This window comes from Trifolium pratense, linkage group LG6 (genome assembly GCF_020283565.1).
Source record: "Trifolium pratense cultivar HEN17-A07 linkage group LG6, ARS_RC_1.1, whole genome shotgun sequence".
Classification (NCBI taxonomy): domain Eukaryota; kingdom Viridiplantae; phylum Streptophyta; class Magnoliopsida; order Fabales; family Fabaceae; genus Trifolium; species Trifolium pratense.
The window spans coordinates 8,341,456-8,359,941 of record NC_060064.1 but is presented as its reverse complement, the minus strand read 5'-3'; the positions used below and the strand labels follow the sequence as shown (position 1 = coordinate 8,359,941).

The following is an 18,486-nucleotide window of genomic DNA, read 5'->3' as shown; positions in this document are numbered from 1 at the left end:
GAGGCATTGAAGTTTCACGTATGATTTAAATTGTTTTTCAACTATCTTCACAACTAGTCTTCTTTGAAAGTTTCACTGAACATTGTTTACAACGATTAGCATGTAGGATATTATTACTTTATGCACTTTGGTTTCCATGGTGAAAACTAAAAAGGGATAAAAATTTATCATTTAATTTGGTTGGCAACATCGTATAGTGTATTGACAAATGATGAACAATATCATCTTTAGAGACGAAGAAGCAATTTTTTAGGGCATACTCAATTGGATTAAAATTATCACTTGGTATTGATTCTTAGATGTCGCCATTGTAATTTTATTTTATTTTTTTAATTGGTGTAATAATTCCTTACCCATTCCATCATTTGTTTACATAAAAACAAAAAAAACACATAATCTATTTTTATTTAAAAATTGTGAAATATGACTAACAAATTAAAGAATGGTTACGAAATATAGGATATACATACAGTGTAAAACTAACAACATTATTCCGTTAAATCACTCGCCTTCTTCTTAATACGATATAAAAATTAGATTATTATTATTAGAAAAATGTTAAGTAGTGTCCCAGACACCAACATACCAAACACCAACATACTAATAAAAAAAGTTTATCTTAAAAGTTGTTTATTCAATACCTTAAAAATATAAAAACAATGGAGGGTTCATCGATTCAGACATTGGATTTACTCAAAACCGATCCAAACCGGTCCAATTACACGAAAGGATGGGAGGACTTTGGAGGAAATGGGGAAGTTGGAGAAAAAACAGAGTGATCTTCTGTATTTTTTTTTTTTAAAGAGTTTTTTTTGTAGATAATGATAAATGAATACAATATTATTAATATATTTTTAATATCAAGTATTATGACAACACGTGCATTTTGGGTTTCACTTTTTGGGTGAGGTTAGAAGAATTGGGTAGAGGTCCTAAAAACACATGTCATTTTAATATACTCCAAGTCTCCAACAAGGCCATGGGCAACTTGTTTTTACATCTTTTGATAGCATTGACACTAACATTAACCAAACTAAATAACAATTGTTCTAAGCATAAAATATGACTTTATTAAAAATGTTTAAAAATTTGTGTTTTTGCTTCTTCATTTGTGCAATATAGGTCTGGAATTTGAAAGGCACCTCTCGTGCAGAGTGCTAATTTGACCTTCAATATCAAATCCCGATAGATGATTCTTCAACTTGCCTCAGCGATGAATTTTATAAGCCATTATGTAAATATAGTACCCAATTCCGACCGAGCCCAAAGCCACTTGATGTTTTTGGCACGCTGACAACAATATACCTTGCATTTGTCCCCGATTGACGAAACTGTGTCCAATTTGCTCGTAGGCAGTTTTAGTAAGCCACCGCTATGACAACAGTCGGCAATAATCGTAAACACATATTTACATTCATCGCGATTTATAACAAACAATTGCAAATCTTTTCCTTCACAAGCACAACCACAAGTTCTCCAAAAATTAATAATATTATTTTTACAAACTCACTTTACTTTATTTCATTTATCCGTAAAAAAAATAAAATTTATTTCATTTACATAAAATACAAGAAGTACAACGTAAAAACTGAGCACAAATAATTAACAAAAAAAATATGCCCAACAATAATTGACAAGCTAAATTATAATATGGATAAAAATAGTACTTTAATAAGTGTAGAACTTGTTTAAAATCATGTTTGGCCCATCTTCTCGTTTTTTAAGTGAAAAAATGTTTCAAAAAAAGTTAGGTCGGTATAGTAGTGAGGGTTTAAATAGAATGTACAAGTTCATCACGTTGACTTTATTGTAGATCTAATTTTGATTGCAAAAATAAAAAACCTACATTTTACGAGTTTTACCTGTGATACCCAACTTATCACTCGTAAAAGGAGCTGGGTAACCTTTTTTGTTAAGATATCCATGTCCATTGTAGTAGAATAGTAGAACATCTCCCGATTTAGTTATTTCTTCGAAATAATTTAGTTGTCAAATTATTGCATCACAACTGACCATATCAAGCTGGCTGTGTTTGTCATCAATGATTTTACAAATGTTTTGTGGAAGAAATCCACAATGCTTAATTATGCATTTTTCGAACCGGCGGCAACTAATATGTGATTCAATCATATTCGGTTCATTAGATTTCACGGCTACGAGTAATGCTCGTTTTGTCATGTTGTCAAAAAAATAGGATTATTGTCAATAAATTGTTTGGGTATTATGAGGTTGGGTATCCTATTCCTAGTGTGTCTAGTAGTGCATCCTCAAGTCATTATACACAAAATAGCACAAATAGTTAAACTTTTGATGAAAGTGAGGATGATGTTGATTAGGATGATGCATTTAATTTGAAAATGAAGCAAAAACAAGTTGATGTGAAAAAGAGTGAGTTAGAGAGGTATCTTGCAGCCGACAATGAAGATTGTAAGGATCCTTCATTTAATATTTTGGCTTGGTGGAAAGGAAAATCTACAAAGTATCGTGTCCTTTTCGCATGGCTAGAGATATTTTGGCTATACCGGTTTCTACTGTTTCTTCTGAGTCGGCTTTTAGTACGGGTGGTTGGGTACTTGATACATTTCGTAGTTGTTTGAATTCCAATACCGTTGAAGCGTTAATTTGGACCCAAAATTGGATAAGAAAACCTAAAGTGATTGATTTACGACAACAAATGGATGAAGTGCAACAACATGAAGAAGATATAAAAAAATTTAAACTTTTTCTTTTTATTGTTTACTTTGTTGATATCATCAAAATAATCGTGTGTGTTTGTTTATTGTATGTTTAAATTATTGGAAATTGTCGGAATACGCCTTACAAGTGGTGAAGTCAACATTTATGGGATGATGGCATGATGGTCTAGAAGCATTGGTGATTTTAGTTGGGACTTGAAGAACTTATGGTTGTATTATGCATTTTATGTTTGTATTATGGTTATATTTGAAGAACTTATGGTTGTATTATGCATTTTATGTCTGATGAACTATTATGAACTTAATGGTTGTATTGTGTATTTGATGAACTTATGAGAATTGTATTTTGGATTTGATTTTAATATGGTTGTTTTATGTATTTGATGAATTTATGGAAAAAGAGATGTTATTTTGTATTTGTTGTATATCGGGAAAAAAAATAGCACGGAAATACATCGGAAATAATGATCGGAAAAAATGCCATATAAAACCGATCAAAGTATCCGAACCAAACCGACGAGTTTGGCTCAGATTCACTTTTGAAAAACACTAAAAATCGAACCGAACTAAACCAATCGAAGGTTCATTGATTCGGACATCTGATTCACTCAGAATCGATCCAACCTGGTCCAATTACACGATAGGATGGGAGGACTTTAGAGGAAATGTGGAAGTTGCTGAAAAAATAGAGTGGTTGCCTTCCGGTTCGGGGTCGTTTAGTGCAAAAAGGAATACCATGTAATAATAAATATCCTCATTGTGATAGCTATGCAGAGAATGAGTGACATTGCTTTTTCAGTTGTGAAACAGCCTATGAAGTGTGGCTAGAAACTGATGAATGACAGCAGATAAATCATTTCATGACAGACGCGAGAGGATTTGTATCGATGATGTTTGAGATGATTGAAAAGATTGAACTTGTAACCATGTCAAAAATTGCTATGATGCTTTGGACAATTTGGTGGAGAAGAAATAAAAAATGTTGGCAAGATAGAAGTCCAACAATCTTTGAGGTTAGGAGAAGAGCAAAAGAGAATTTGCAAGATTGGTTGAAGGTACAACAACAGAAAAATACGAGCTGCAGAAACATAGCACCAGAGGATTATAAGTGGACAAAACCATCTCGAGGGATGATTAAGTGTAACATCGACTCTGCGTGTTATATGGAGCAAAATATCTACAATGTTGGAGCATGCATTTGTAATGAACAAGGCCAATTTGTACAAGCTTACGCGAAGCGATCTGCAGGCTGCCCAAATATTGCAGAAGCCGAAGCCATGGGCCTGCTAGAAGTATTACGTTGGTTGAAGAGTACAAATAGAACAAGTACACCAATTGTCATTGAAAAAGATTGTATGCAAGTAGCAAAAGCCATTCTAGCAAAACCAGTAAACAAGACTGAATTTGGCAGCATAATTGAGTTGTGACTTAGAATATTAGCTGAGTTTGATAACTGCAAGGTCAGTTTCGTTAGGCGACAAGCCAATCGAGTAGCTCATGAATTAGCTCAGGCGACTCGTATTTTAGCTAGTCCTCAAGTTTATAATTTTTGTCCACCTTGTATTGAACTTATCATTATGAATGAAATGCACTAAATTTGTTTGCGTAAAAAAAAAAGTTAATTTTATCATAAATTTTCTTTTTTAGTATGTTTAACGAGTATCCTAACCCATATTTTTATTAGATATAGTGTAAAATTAAATACTTATTCATTAAAATCAAATTAAATACAGAGTATATTTGTTGATACACAGGAACATGGATATTGGGTACTATACTATATGCATATGCACTACAGCAATATACTAGTACTATAATATTTGGTAAAGGTGGTTTTTTTGGTGTCCCTTTGGAGTTGGCACTGAGAGATATATATATATATAAAGTGGCTTTCTATCTTCTCTGTTGATTTCCACCATTTTCATGGTTCCATCTTCACACACTGGAAAATGGAGAGTCCCATACCCTTCTTCTTCTACTCCTCTCTCGCACTCTCACTTTTTCTTCCTTTCTCCTCTTCTCAGATCATGCAAGGTTATCTCTTTTCTTCTCTGTTTTATATATTACTATTTCTTTTCATGTCTCTTCAATGCCCTAAGCTGTTGTTTTAGATGAAAAATCTATACTTTTCTTACTCTTCAATTTAAAAATCTTATTTTTTTTTCCATAGAAGCAACTCAACTATAATCAATAATCATTGTCACTTTGTCATTTAGTGCATACATAAAAGTTACTAAGAAACTAAGGTTTAAGCTTTGATGTTTTTGATTTAGGGTTGTCTGGACTGACTTATTTGAGTTTATCCACTTACATAAGCACTTGTGAGATTGTTTGGAAGAGCTTATGGAAATGGCTTATGACATGTTGATAATTTTGTGTTCAACTTATTTCCATAAGTTCTTTAGGATAGCTTGATAAAACAGCTTATAGCTTATATGAAAATAATTTGTCTTTATTATATGATATCATTGATATGCGCTTAAGCTACAATTAAGTTGTTTGTCCAAACCAGGCCTTAGATACATTTAGGACATTTTGCTGAGTAAGTATGTGATTTTGAGCAGGTTTTATAAGTTTGGATTGCGGAGGTACAGAAAGTTTCACCGATGAAATTGGTCTTGAATGGACTCCTGATAATAAGGTTAATTATGGTGAAACAAGTACTATATCGGTTGCGAATGAGACACGAAAGCAATACACGACACTACGGCACTTTCCTGCGGATTCCAGGAAATATTGCTACACGCTCGATGTTGTCAGTAGGACAAGGTACCTACTAAGGGCCAGTTTCTTGTATGGCAACTTTGACACAAACAATTTTTATCCGAAATTTGACATCTCGGTCGGTGCTACCCACTGGTCAACAATTGTTATTTCTGATGCGAATAGTATAGAAACGAGAGAGCTAATATTTTTGGCTTCAAGTTCAACTGTTAGTGTATGTTTATCAAATGCAACAACTGGGCAACCATTTATATCTACGCTTGAACTTCGACAATTCAACGGTTCAATTTATTTTACACAATATGAGCAACAGTTTTACCTTAGTGTCTCTGCAAGGATCAATTTTGGTGCGGAGAGTGATGCTCCAATCAGGTATCTTAAGCCATTCTATATCATGTGGTTTTGAGACTTTTTTTTTTCCTTATAAGAGGCTTACATATCTTCGGTTTCAGGTATCCTGATGACCCTTTTGATAGAATTTGGGAGTCTGATTCTGTGAAGAAAGCAAATTATCTTGTTGATGTTGCTGCTGGAACTGAGAAAATTTCTACCAATTTGCCAATTTTTGTTAACAGTGAAATGCCACCAATGAAAGTGATGCAGACTGCCGTAGTTGGTACAGCTGGATCTCTAACTTACCGATTAAATTTGGAAGGTTTTCCTGGCAATGCTTGGGCAGTCACTTATTTTGCAGAGATCGAAGATTTGCGTCCAAACGAGTCTAGAAAATTCAGGCTTGTGCTTCCAGGCCAGGCTGAACTTAGCAAGGCTATTGTAAATATCGAAGAAAATGCTCTAGGGAAGTATCGGCTTTATGAACCAGGATATACCAATTTAACCCTACCCTTTGTGCTTTCCTTTAAATTTGGCAAGACATCTGATTCATCCAAGGGACCTCTCGTAAATGCTATGGAGATAAATAAGTATCTTGAGAAAAATGAAGGTTCACCAGATGGTAAGTCCCTCAATCACTCAATGAGAAGCTTAATCTGATTGTTGTTTGGCTTATTTGAAACTGTGTAGAATAGAAAATCCATTAAAGCAATATGTTGGTTGAAATGCAAAATGTTACGAGGTAGACGTTGTTTGAGGCATTAGAAAATTTTAAGTTGTAGACGGGTTGCATATTTTGCAGTTGCAGCTATTTCTGGAGTGCTTTCTCGCTACTCTTCAGCAAACTGGACACAAGAAGGAGGCGATCCATGTCTTCCTGTTCCATGGTCATGGGTCCGCTGTAGCTCAGATCCACAACCAAGTATAATTTCAATGTAATGGTTAATCTTTTTTAGGTTTTAACTATGCCTATATGTGGATTCCTTTCTATTGATAACGGATAAGTGCAAGTGAGTTATAATTGTTGCCTTGTGTCTCTTGTGGTGGTAGCTCGTTATCCGGTAAAAACTTGACTGGGAATATTCCTTCAGATATTACCAAATTGGTTGGTCTGGTTGAACTGTAAGTTTCATCATGCTTTCTATTCTCGTCTCTTGTTTAATATGTCCAGCTTATATTGTGACGGGTGAAATTTTATTCATGGATACAGATGGCTTGATGGAAATATGTTGACTGGCCCAATACCAGATTTTACCGGGTGCACAGATTTAAAGATCATGTAATTCCTGATAACTTCTTTTCTTCATCATGCTATGTAGTATTCAGTTAATTACAACCTTTTCCTCTTACAGTCATCTCGAAAATAATCAGTTCACGGGCGTGCTCCCAGATTCTTTGGCGAATCTTCCAAGTTTGAGGGAACTGTAAGCTATCTTGAACGTAGTATTACTTGTGTTGCTTCATTCATTTGTTTTATTTTGTTCTAATACCGTTAATGCCTATGATGTTTGCAGATATGTTCAAAATAATATGTTATCTGGAACAGTGCCATCAAATCTTCTAAGCAAGGATTTGGTTTTTAAGTGAGTACAGTTTTTACTTTCTAACTTAAGCATAAGATGAAATTGTGCAGCATTACACATGAGAAAGTGGTTCAAATTAATTTAAGTTTTTTTAGAGCATTATCTTCTGTTCCAAATTTTTGAATTTCCTCTAAATCATATTTACACGACAACCACTAATTGTTTTCCCCGTCATCAGCTACTCTGGAAACATTAACCTCCATAGAGGAAGCAAAATAAAGAGCCATATGTATATTATTATTGGTTCAGCAGTTGGTGCTTCTGTTCTACTTTTGGCTACTGTTATATCTTGCTTGGTTATTCATAAAGGCAAGAGAAGATATTATGAGAAAGGTAGGATTCTAAGCACAATTATGTATTCCGTTGTCAGATATTTGAGACGATCAAACATGATTTACTTGTTTGCACTCTTTATAGACCACATAGTTTCTGTCCCTACTCAAAGGCTAGCTTCTTGGAAGAGTGATGATCCTGCAGAAGCTGCTCACTGCTTCAGTTTAGCTGAAATTGAAAGTGCTACAAACAACTTTGAGAAAAGAATTGGTTCTGGTGGTTTTGGAATTGTATACTATGGGAAACTGAAAGAAGGAAAAGAGATAGCAGTTAAAGTTCTAAGGAATAATTCCTATCAAGGCAAGCGCGAGTTCTCAAATGAGGTAACTTGCCTTAAATAAACCTTTCTAAATATTTCAACATTGCACTATCCTTATTACTTTGGTTAAATGAATTGATGAGTTATATTATATCTTTCTTTGAACCAGGTGACTCTTCTATCAAGAATACATCACAGAAACTTGGTACAACTTCTTGGATATTGCCGAGAAGAAGAGAATAGTATACTTGTGTACGAGTTCATGCATAATGGCACTCTCAAGGAACATCTTTATGGTAAGCCTACACGATTTAAATCTAAGAACAGAAGTCAGTGTCCTGATATTTGTCGAACTTCTTGCAGGCTCTTTAGAGAACGGACGGAGTATCAATTGGATTAAACGCCTTGAGATCGCAGAGGATGCTGCCAAAGGTCTACATTTTATAAATTTTAACGCTATGTGTTATTTAAGATGATAGAATCAAATATCCCTTCCCATATGATAAACTACATGTTATTAACTACATCACTCTCATGCTTGTCTAGGAATTGAATACCTTCATACAGGTTGTAATCCTGTAGTTATCCATAGAGACTTGAAAAGCAGCAATATTCTTCTTGACAGGCAGATGAAAGCCAAGGTTTCAGATTTCGGTCTTTCCAAACTTGCTGTTGATGGAGTCTCCCATGTTTCAAGCATAGTTCGCGGGACAGTAGGATACCTGGATCCTGAGTAAGGAGGCCTTTTGTCTATTTTCCATGAACATTTGTGTTTTAGCAAACAAAGTTTATTATTTCTTGCTCATTTTTTAATAACTTATGGTCTAAGTAACCTTAAATATTGTCTTAATTTTTTATTTCTTTCTTTCTCAATATAGGTACTATATTTCCCAACAGCTAACTGACAAGAGTGATGTTTATAGCTTTGGCGTAATTCTTCTAGAACTCATATCTGGTCAAGAAGCAATATCGAATGAAAGTTTTGGTCTTCATTGTCGAAACATAGTCCAATGGGTGAGTTTTAATTTTTCTACAAACTTAAATTTTGCAATTCGGAGTACTAAAAAGTGTATTTTTCTGCATCAATTGTTTCATAGGCCAAATTACACATTGAGTGTGGAGATATACAAGGCATTATTGATCCCTTGCTAGGTAACAAGTATGACCTACAATCAATGTGGAAAATAGCAGAGAAAGCATTGATGTGTGTTCAACCACATGGTGATATGCGGCCATCGATTTCAGAAGTTTTAAAGGAGATCCAAGATGCAATATCTATTGAGAGAGAAGCTGAATCATTAAGAGAAGGCAATTCTGATGAGGCGTCGCGAAATTCTTTTCATTCTTCCATGAATATAGGTTCAATGGATCTTGGTAGAGCTGAGAGTTTCCTTTCAATTGATGAATCCGTTGCACAGCCTACGGCAAGATAGATTTTTCTTTTCTGATAAAAAACAGAATATTTTTCTATTATTTTTTTCTCTGATTTTCTATTTTTCTAGTGTGTTCATATTGTGTATGTTAATTATATTTAATGTGTTATGCATTTCCAAAATCAATGTTGCTGTATACAACTAACTATACATTGAATTGTTATGTTGCAGTTTTTATTTGTTTGCTGAGCATAGGGGTAATTTTTATCCATGATGCTATGCAAACAAATAAAAGTATGACCTCAATTTCTTTTTTGTTGCATTTGGGTTATGATTATGAACACTTTTACATGATATTGATTAAATAGTTTTATAAGTATTATTTTTAAATTTAATAATGAACAACTATTAAATGAATGTTGAAAATAGAAATTACATTTAAAGTTGAAGATGATATTTTAGTTTACTTATTATACATCTCATTTTACCATATTAACGGTAAGACTACTTCATCTTCAACATTTTTTGTTTACCAAAATTCTTCAACATAATTAAGGAATACGCAAAATGACAAACTTTTAGATTAGATATCAATGTGTTAGACTATTGGTCAAAAACAGAGTGTTAGACTAGACTTTCAAAATGCTATAACAATCAAATTCTATGATCAGTAAGGAAGGACAACGGATAGTATCCATGGATCGGGAAGACCAACTCATTTAAAGAAACGGACCGGTGGCGACAACGAAAGGAAATATAAGGGAGAATTGTCTAAAAAATTGTCTCGAATAGTTGTATAAATATTATTTTTCTTAAAAAAATAGAGGGAGTATAAATTTTAAATTGCTATATTCTTTAATGAAGGGTATTTTTATTTAAAATGGAATATAAGACTACCTCTAGTTTTTTTTTTCTTTTGTTTTTTTTATGTAAGAGTGTGTAGCAATTTGAAAGTACCTATAAGTATAATGAAGGGCGAAGGGGTATACCGTATATGCAATGCAACAAATTTTCTGAATAAGAGAGGAGCAAGCAAACAACGTTGTGTGAAAATGTCACAAGTGCTGAGTCACAAACAGCCAACACGTGGTCGAATAACACACCTTGTTAGAATCTTAAATGACATTCAGCCCAGAAATACCACAAACTTTTTTTTTCTTCCATAATTTTTCTAATGGCAGGCTCTTTTATTTGTAACTAAGATATGCATAAAATATTATATTCCCTCGGACCCTAAACATAACAAAAAATGGACAAAGGTGACAATTGAAGCACTCTAACATTCGTTAATGCTAAAAGTTTTTAAGATAAAAATTACATAGTCAATTGTGGAAAGACATTTATATAGATCCCAGAGAGAAGTTGTTCACCGGTGAAAGGGGTCATTACGAACGGCAAAAGTTAATATGCATAAGCCTTTTCTTATGTATGGTGCATAAGTCATTCACAGCCATCAGATAATTTTACACATGTAATAATCATAATTGAAGAACTTTCTATTTTTGCTTGCTCAATTTCGGCCACATTTTACATGCGATTCGATCGCCGATTTCGAAAACTAATACCGGAAACATTCATAAAATCGAACGACGATCAAAACGGTATAAAGAACGTCGAGTTTCGTTGATTATTGAGGGAGAACGAACCGGGTCGACGAACCGGGTCGACGTGACCCGTTTCTGCAGAAAATGGGTGAGGAAGATGATTAATAGTGACGCACGTCCACGCCCACTCTCACTGGCGGCGCGTGGGGGCGCGTGCGGTGCCAAGGAGACCCCAAATGTTTTTATTATTTTTACATAAAAATAGTAAATAATTTTCTGAGAATTTTGGGACCGATTTGGTATTTTTCTGAGACCTGGAACTATTTTTAGTTAATTAAATGAGGTAAATATGCTTTTATAAATATAAGATATTAATAAAAATTTCCCAAAATTTTATTTAGGGTATTTTGAATTATTTGGAACGGTTGAGGATACCTCACTCTCTTCGGTTTTATATCGTCTTAAAAATTTAAATTTATTTCACAATTTTTATTAAGGGTTAAATATGTTTTTGGAGAACAACTCTTTGAAACCATTCCACAGCAAAAATGGTTTCATACCGTTATACACTGAAACCATTAGTCTAGTTAAATGGTTTCATGGCGTTATACACCGAAACCATTATTATAGTTAAATGGTTTTATATGAGCATTAGTGTCAACATGTTATACACTGAAACCATTAGTCTTGTTAATTGGTTTCAAGATGTTATACACTGAAACCATTTGTCTAGTTAAATGGTTTGATACCGTTATACACTGAAACCATTATTATAGTTAAATGGTTTTATATGAGCATTAGTGTCAAGATGTTATACATTGAAACCATTAGTCCTTTTAATTGGTTTCAAGATGTTATACACTGAAACCATTTGTCTAGTTAAATGGTTTCATACTGTTATACACTGAAACCATTATTCTAGTTAAATGGTTTCATAGCGTTATACACTGAAACCATTAGTCTTGTTATTTGGTTTCAAGATGTTATACACTAAAATCATTAGTCTAGTTAAATGGTTTCATAGCGTTATACACTGAAACCATTATTTTAGTTAAATGGTTTCATATGGGCATTAATGCCAAGATGTTATACACTGAAACCATTGTTATTAAGTAAAACATCACATAACCATTTTACAAAACCATGCTACATAAAACAAAAAATCATATAAAGCAATTAGGGTTAGTTTAGTTGAAAAAAATTTGGATAGTATGCATGAGATATTGGATTCGATCATTTTTTTATTGTAAAGAAAAATCGATATATATATATATATATATATGTAATTAATGTATGAAATTTTATTTATATTGTGATTATGATTGATAAAACTTAAAATTAAATTGTATGTTTGACAAGTATGCTTTATATATACATGAACCATTCGTTATTATGTTGGGCTTCGAGGGGGTGTATGACGAAAATTAATTAAAAATGGATTTTTATAATATATACTTCAAAGGAACAAAAATTATTATTTAATTGGAAACGGGGGGCGCGCTAAAAATTTGGGGGAGGGGTGCGCTAGAAGTTTGGAGGAGGGAAAAAAATTGGGGGCGCGCTAGAAATCTAGGGGAGGAAAAAAAAAATTGGGGGGCTCACAAGAAATCTAGGAGAAAAAGGAAAAAAAAACTTGGGGGTGCGCTAAGCAAAAGGGGGGCGCGCAAGTAATGGGATAGTATATGGGGGGCGCGCGAGTAATGGATTGCCTAATTTTGGGCTTAGGCTGACCTTTGGTTGACTTTTGATGTAGGAAGCAAATATGGTGGGTGTAGGAAGCAAGTTTATGCATGGTGCATAAGTTTAGGCTTATGCACCATAACCACACCCATTACGAACAATGCATTGTCAATAATTTGATATGTTGGTTGTAAACGGTTCATTGACCGCTGAGGCGTTATCAGTTGCAAGTGATCTAATGTAGATGGAGAGATTTTTGTGGAATTAGACATTAGGATGATGAGCTTTAAAGCGATGACTAATCAACCCATTGAATTCACGTCGGTTCAAAACAATCAACAATAGAAAAACATGCTTATAAAAAAAAAAATAATAGAAAAACATCATATTTAATTTTTTTGATGTCAACAAATCAGCTCTCTTTATTTTTGTTAAATTATGCAATTACAACAATTAATTTTTGAATGTTACTAAAATTCAATTTATCTTTCTTAAAATATACATTTTTATATACACCAACCAATAATCAAATTTCATATATCAAATAATTATTAATTAAAGATTTCAATATTATTGTCCCATAAGTGTAGCTCAAATGGTAGCTATAAGAGACATTATTGGAGTGGTCGGAGTTCGAACCTTGAATTTCACATTTCTCCATATTTAAATGTGCCACTAGACTACTTGACAAAAAAAAATTCAATAATACTATTTGTATCTTGTTGGATATTTATTTAGTTGAATTTTTTTTTGTTTTTTTTTACTAGAGAATATTTTTTTAGGTTAAATAATTTTTTTGACAAATTTTTTAGGTTAAATAATTAGTTATTATATATTTTAACTTTTTATAGGTAAGATGAACGGTATCTAGAATTTTCATCACTCAAAAAAATAAAAATCAAAACAAATAAAAACAAAACAAAATTAAAAAGGTTAGGAAAAAGAAAAAAACACACGGGGTCAAAAAAAGCAAACAAGAGTGTGTTGTGCTTGTGGTGTTTTGTTTTGTTTGTAATAAAAGAGAACGAACGGTGGTGATAGGTCTCCTTCTCTCATCTCAATCGTCTCCTCCTTCCTCTCTTTTCCAGCGTCCGATTCCCACTCCATTCTTCCCGATCTCATCTTAATCACACACCAACACGCGCCAAATACAAATTTATTCAGGTATCATATTATCCCTCCAAAACTAACTTAACCTCTTTTCTCTCTCAAATCTCAAATTAGGGTTTCACTTTCACCTCTTTCTCTTCAATTCTTCAATTTCAACATGTTTTTCCTTTCTCATATTAGGGTTCCGCCGATATGTCCGAAGCTCCGGCGAGTCCTGGCGGTGGTAGCCACGAAAGCGGCGAACACAGTCCTCGTTCTAACATCCGTGAACAAGATAGGTTTCTTCCAATTGCTAACATCAGTCGTATCATGAAAAAAGCTCTTCCTGCTAATGGCAAAATTGCTAAAGATGCTAAAGAAACTGTTCAGGAATGTGTTTCTGAGTTCATAAGCTTCATTACTAGCGAGTAGGTTTTGTTAATTTTGTTTGATTTTTTATTTTATTTTTTTTGGTTATACAGTGATTTGATTGTGAATTTGTTGAATTGTGTAGGGCCTCTGATAAGTGTCAGAGAGAGAAGAGGAAGACGATTAACGGCGATGATTTGCTTTGGGCTATGGCTACTCTAGGGTTTGAGGATTATATTGATCCTCTTAAGATTTACCTTACAAGATACAGAGAGGTTATTGTTAATTTCAATTTACTGTTTTTCTAAATTTTCAATTTTTTTTTTTGCTTTTACTTTACATACTTTTCTGGTCCCAGTAAAAATAAATGAGAATTGAATCCTCTGACACCGTATACGGAATGATTTTTATGCTTTTAGATTTATTATTTCTGTTGTGCTTTTCACTGATGGTAATTTTTTTTCTTCATTGTTTTGAAATCATGGGTCAATTGGAAATGTTGCAGATGGAGGTAATTTCAAATCCTTACTTATCTACGTCGATTTACGATTGTTCTTATCGACTAGGTTTTTGTGAGTTTTTATGTTCTTACATCTATGTTATGTCTTTTTAATTTGTGGTGTTCCAGGGTGATACTAAGGGCTCTGCTAAGGGTGACACATCTGCTAAGAAAGATGTTCAACAAGGTTCCAACCCTCAGGTAGTAAACACACACACACACACACACACACACACACACACACACACACACACACACACACGCACACATACACATGTATTATGCACGATTTTATTGCTGGTGAACACACACTTACTGAGGGGAAAAATAATAAATGTATCCGTTTTTGACATATTTTGTTGAAATTGCAGCTTGCTCATCAAGGTTCTTTCTCACAAGGAGTTTCTTATGCAAATGCTCAGGTAACTCTATTCTCTTTGTAAAATGCTGGGCTGTTGTGCTAAATGTTAATAAATGAAAATGCCAATGCTATTGCTGAAATTATTAATTGGAACGTCAATATAAAAATATAATGATATATTTTTCTCGACTTTACATCAATATTGCCCCCTACTTACACCCCAATGCATAAAAATATTAATCATGACAGAACTAAAATGTGACTTATACTCACTGATACTTCCGTTTTACAGATCTTTGATATGTTTAAATCCCATTTTCTGTAAAGACTTTTTTAGTTAGCTTTTATTACAATGTTTCATGCATTGTTTGCTTTCATACTATTTTGGTTCGATAATTTAATCTGCCCATAGAAAAGGGTCCATGTTACAATTGAAGGTCCTGATAACCCATCAATGAGTTGGTTCCTTTTGGTTGGTAGCACACATCAATGCACCCATCTAAGAAAGTTGTGTGGGCTACAGTGTATTATTTAGGTTGAAAGGGACTCTTTCTTTCTCTACTCTGTACTCTCTCTCATTTTCTTAAGTTTCTTTTTGGTTTTGTGATTATTTAGTATGTAGTCCATCCTTGAAGGACAGTTTTTTGTATCTTCTTGGGTTCTGAGAGTTGTTTTAGATTCTTCTTCCCACATTAATTCTATTAACAATAAAAAATGTTAATGCTGCTATAAAGTCCCTGGGCTTTCTAAAGTAAACAATTTTACAAAATGCATTAGGATTAAATGGGGTTTTGTAGATCTAATAATTGTTCGCTGGAGATTTTCCTAATGGTACAGACCCCAATGAAAAAATTGGCTAGTCAGTCTGGGTGTGTGAATTTTGGGGATATTGTTATCATATGTGAACTTATGTAATAACTATTTCAATTCAGTAAGTTATTTGTGTTTGAATACGTATGTTGGAACATTTGTTTTTTTCACTGTAAAAATAAAGTTTGATGGGAACGGATGGGGAATAGGCTTTGCATAAACCGTTCCATAAACTGTATAGGTGAGTTTATTAGAATAAGATGGGAACAGCTTATGAGTATATTAATATTATAATTTATAAGCTATTTTTATAAACTATAACCCAACTAATTTTTTCCAAACTATATATTTAATCCAACAAGGGATCTCTTTAGTCATGGTTGGGCACAACAAAAGTCAGGTCTTTTTCCTATGGACTGCTCTCTAAGCTTGGCTGTTGGAATTTTGATTTGGATAGCCGGATCTTAGCTCCCCAATTGTATTGTTACCAAACTATTCACTAAGTTTTGGCGGGCTAATTTAACTTGACCTATTTTTTGGATCACAAAGGACATATGATTATAACTTATAATTGATTGAATAGGTAAAGTCAGGATATTTTTTGAAAATTATTTATTGGTATTTATCATCCTGTGCTTCTTTTCAGTTTCAAATCTACCAAAACACTAGAGCAGCAATGCTCTTATCTATGCACTAGAGCATGGCCACCGCCACCTGAAAATGGTGCTTCATTTCTGCCCATTGCTATGACTGGGACTTGGAAGACCTAAAAAAATATATATATTGGAGTCAATTAGAACCTCAAAATTAAAATACATATAGAAATTAGTCAAGTCCCTGCAATCTATGGTTTATATATGAAACCTGAAAAACAACCATGAAAATCATCTCAAAGACAATCTATGACCCCAACAAACTACTCATAAACCCAGTATCCAACAACTGTTATCAACATACTTAACCATTGTTAATCATGCTACTATTTCCCATCCTCGCTGGAGCACAGACCAGCAAAAAGCTACAAATCCAACACACTGGACCCCAAATCTGCTCCAACATTTGGAGGCAGCGCTCCTCAACCATAGCTCGACCCAAGTTCCTCAAATCCCTTCAGTGCACTGTGCCGCTGTGATAGGCCTCTGTTTGTGCTTCTATGAACACGATGCTCAGAGTCATATCCTAATCTCTAAAAGGACCAATTTATAATTTGATAATTTATAAATACTGATATATGAAAGATTTTGAATTAATTTGTAATACTTTCTATTATAGCCATTCCTGCTATACAATTGAAGTCTAGAAACCACTATTAGAACTATATTTTCAGTGCTGGAACAATGGTTTTGAAATTAACTGTGTTTTTTAAAATAATTGTTACTCAACCGTTAAAGGTGGAATTGGTGATGTTAATTCAGATTAAACTTTTCGGGATTGCTTTTCCCCACATGAGACAGATTGGTTTGATCAAGCTCATAAGTAGAGCCTATCCCAAAAAACTAGCTTATTTGGTGGATAGTCTGATAGCTCATGTACCACCTCACTGTCTTGATACATGTGGATCATGACATTGCATACCGCTTCAAAAGTTGGTGCCACTGTGTCACTTGCGACATGAAATCTAAAATTATATATACTAGCACCCCATGTCAAAAAACCAGCTTATTAGATACTGAATTTCACTTCGACACTTCTAAGTCTATCCTTTTCCTAGGTTACTTCCTTGTAGGTTGTCCCTTTTTCATTGGCCGACTTTTTGCGTGGAAGTAAAAATTTACGACTTGAACTCTTGTGAGCACACCCATCCCAAAAGATGCCATATTTTACGGGAGAGCCTTTATCTGTTAAAACATGTCTTTATGTTAGAGGCCAACCATGTTTGAGGAGCTATCAGACACTAGATGTATGTCTTTTCTGTTGGGGGCTTTGAACCGCAGTTTGATGCATCGGGTTTAGACTAGCCTCTCCTCTTGGCCCATCCACCATGAGAGAGCTGTGTGGCTTAACGAGCGTACATAATATTGAACATTCATGATATGGATGTTTTTCCTCTTCAGTTTATAATTTTATCAGTTTAAGGATTTTGTTGACACAGGCAATATAATATGGATATGATTTTTTTGTACTGATGTTTTTTTATTCTTCAATCTCAGGGTCAACATATGATGGTTCCTATGCAAGGCCCAGAATAGGTAATAAGCCAATTGACCTGCTTACGGCGGTTGTTGTGTTTACAGTGCTGGTAGAGCTTTACTGAATGTTCTCGGCATAATTGAATGTATTTTATGTTATATTAATACCGACATAAGACACATTAGTTCTTGTGTCCTGATTTTTTTAAATTAAGGTTTGTATATTATGTCTGGAGTGAAATTATTATTTCAAAGTTACATTTGTAAGTGTTGGAGCCATGTTAGTCTGATTCCTTCTGGCGGCTTGGCAAAGGCTGTAGAATTTAGGTAACTGATTGTAAGCATAATTGTTTTCCTTTTTAAAGCTTATTTGGGTGTACAATCATGGATGAAGATGGTTTGAGTATTTAAAATACATTTGTTAGACATTTGGAAGTGATGTGGTATTTTATTTTGAAACGGCATGTGGTATTTTTATTAAGCATTTTAAATGAGTTTTTCTTGACCAAGAAAAAAGAGATTTTGAATCAGCTAGATTTCGTTGATTATAAAGTGCCTCTCTCACCTTCAAAGGAGGGTCATTATAAAGATTCATATTGGTTTACATCTCGTGTTTGCAAGAATATCCTGATTCGTCTGATTAAGGCAAACCTCCTAGTTAAGCTTCAATAGACTCCTAATTTTCTTCAGAGTCCACTTGTACT

General features: G+C 33.8%; 2 protein-coding genes across 3 annotated transcripts; both read left to right on the top strand.

The window, feature by feature from the left end:
• The first annotated feature begins 4,464 nt into the window (after positions 1-4,464).
• On the top strand, positions 4,465-9,497 carry LOC123888943 (probable LRR receptor-like serine/threonine-protein kinase At1g67720). 2 transcript variants are annotated; one of them, XM_045938112.1, is made up of 15 exons: positions 4,465-4,730; positions 5,261-5,792; positions 5,873-6,375; positions 6,556-6,688; positions 6,804-6,875; positions 6,964-7,032; positions 7,106-7,177; positions 7,268-7,336; positions 7,515-7,669; positions 7,754-7,992; positions 8,098-8,224; positions 8,292-8,360; positions 8,475-8,661; positions 8,807-8,942; positions 9,026-9,497. In XM_045938112.1, the coding sequence occupies exons 1-15, from the start codon at positions 4,646-4,648 to the stop codon at positions 9,359-9,361; spliced, it is 2,784 nt and encodes a 927-aa protein (XP_045794068.1). In that variant the 5' UTR covers positions 4,465-4,645; the 3' UTR covers positions 9,362-9,497. The 2 variants fall into 2 exon arrangements, with proteins under 2 accessions (XP_045794068.1, XP_045794066.1); XM_045938110.1 differs by having other exon boundaries at positions 4,514-4,730; positions 7,515-7,992.
• A 4,001-nt stretch (positions 9,498-13,498) lies between these two features.
• LOC123892681 (nuclear transcription factor Y subunit B-10-like) lies at positions 13,499-18,217 on the top strand. Its single transcript, XM_045942530.1, has 7 exons — positions 13,499-13,689; positions 13,816-14,042; positions 14,129-14,258; positions 14,489-14,494; positions 14,612-14,683; positions 14,854-14,904; positions 17,804-18,217. Exons 2-7 carry the CDS (start codon positions 13,828-13,830, stop codon positions 17,840-17,842), a joined length of 513 nt encoding a protein of 170 aa, XP_045798486.1. The 5' UTR covers positions 13,499-13,689; positions 13,816-13,827; the 3' UTR covers positions 17,843-18,217.
• Positions 18,218-18,486: the final 269 nt, after the last annotated feature.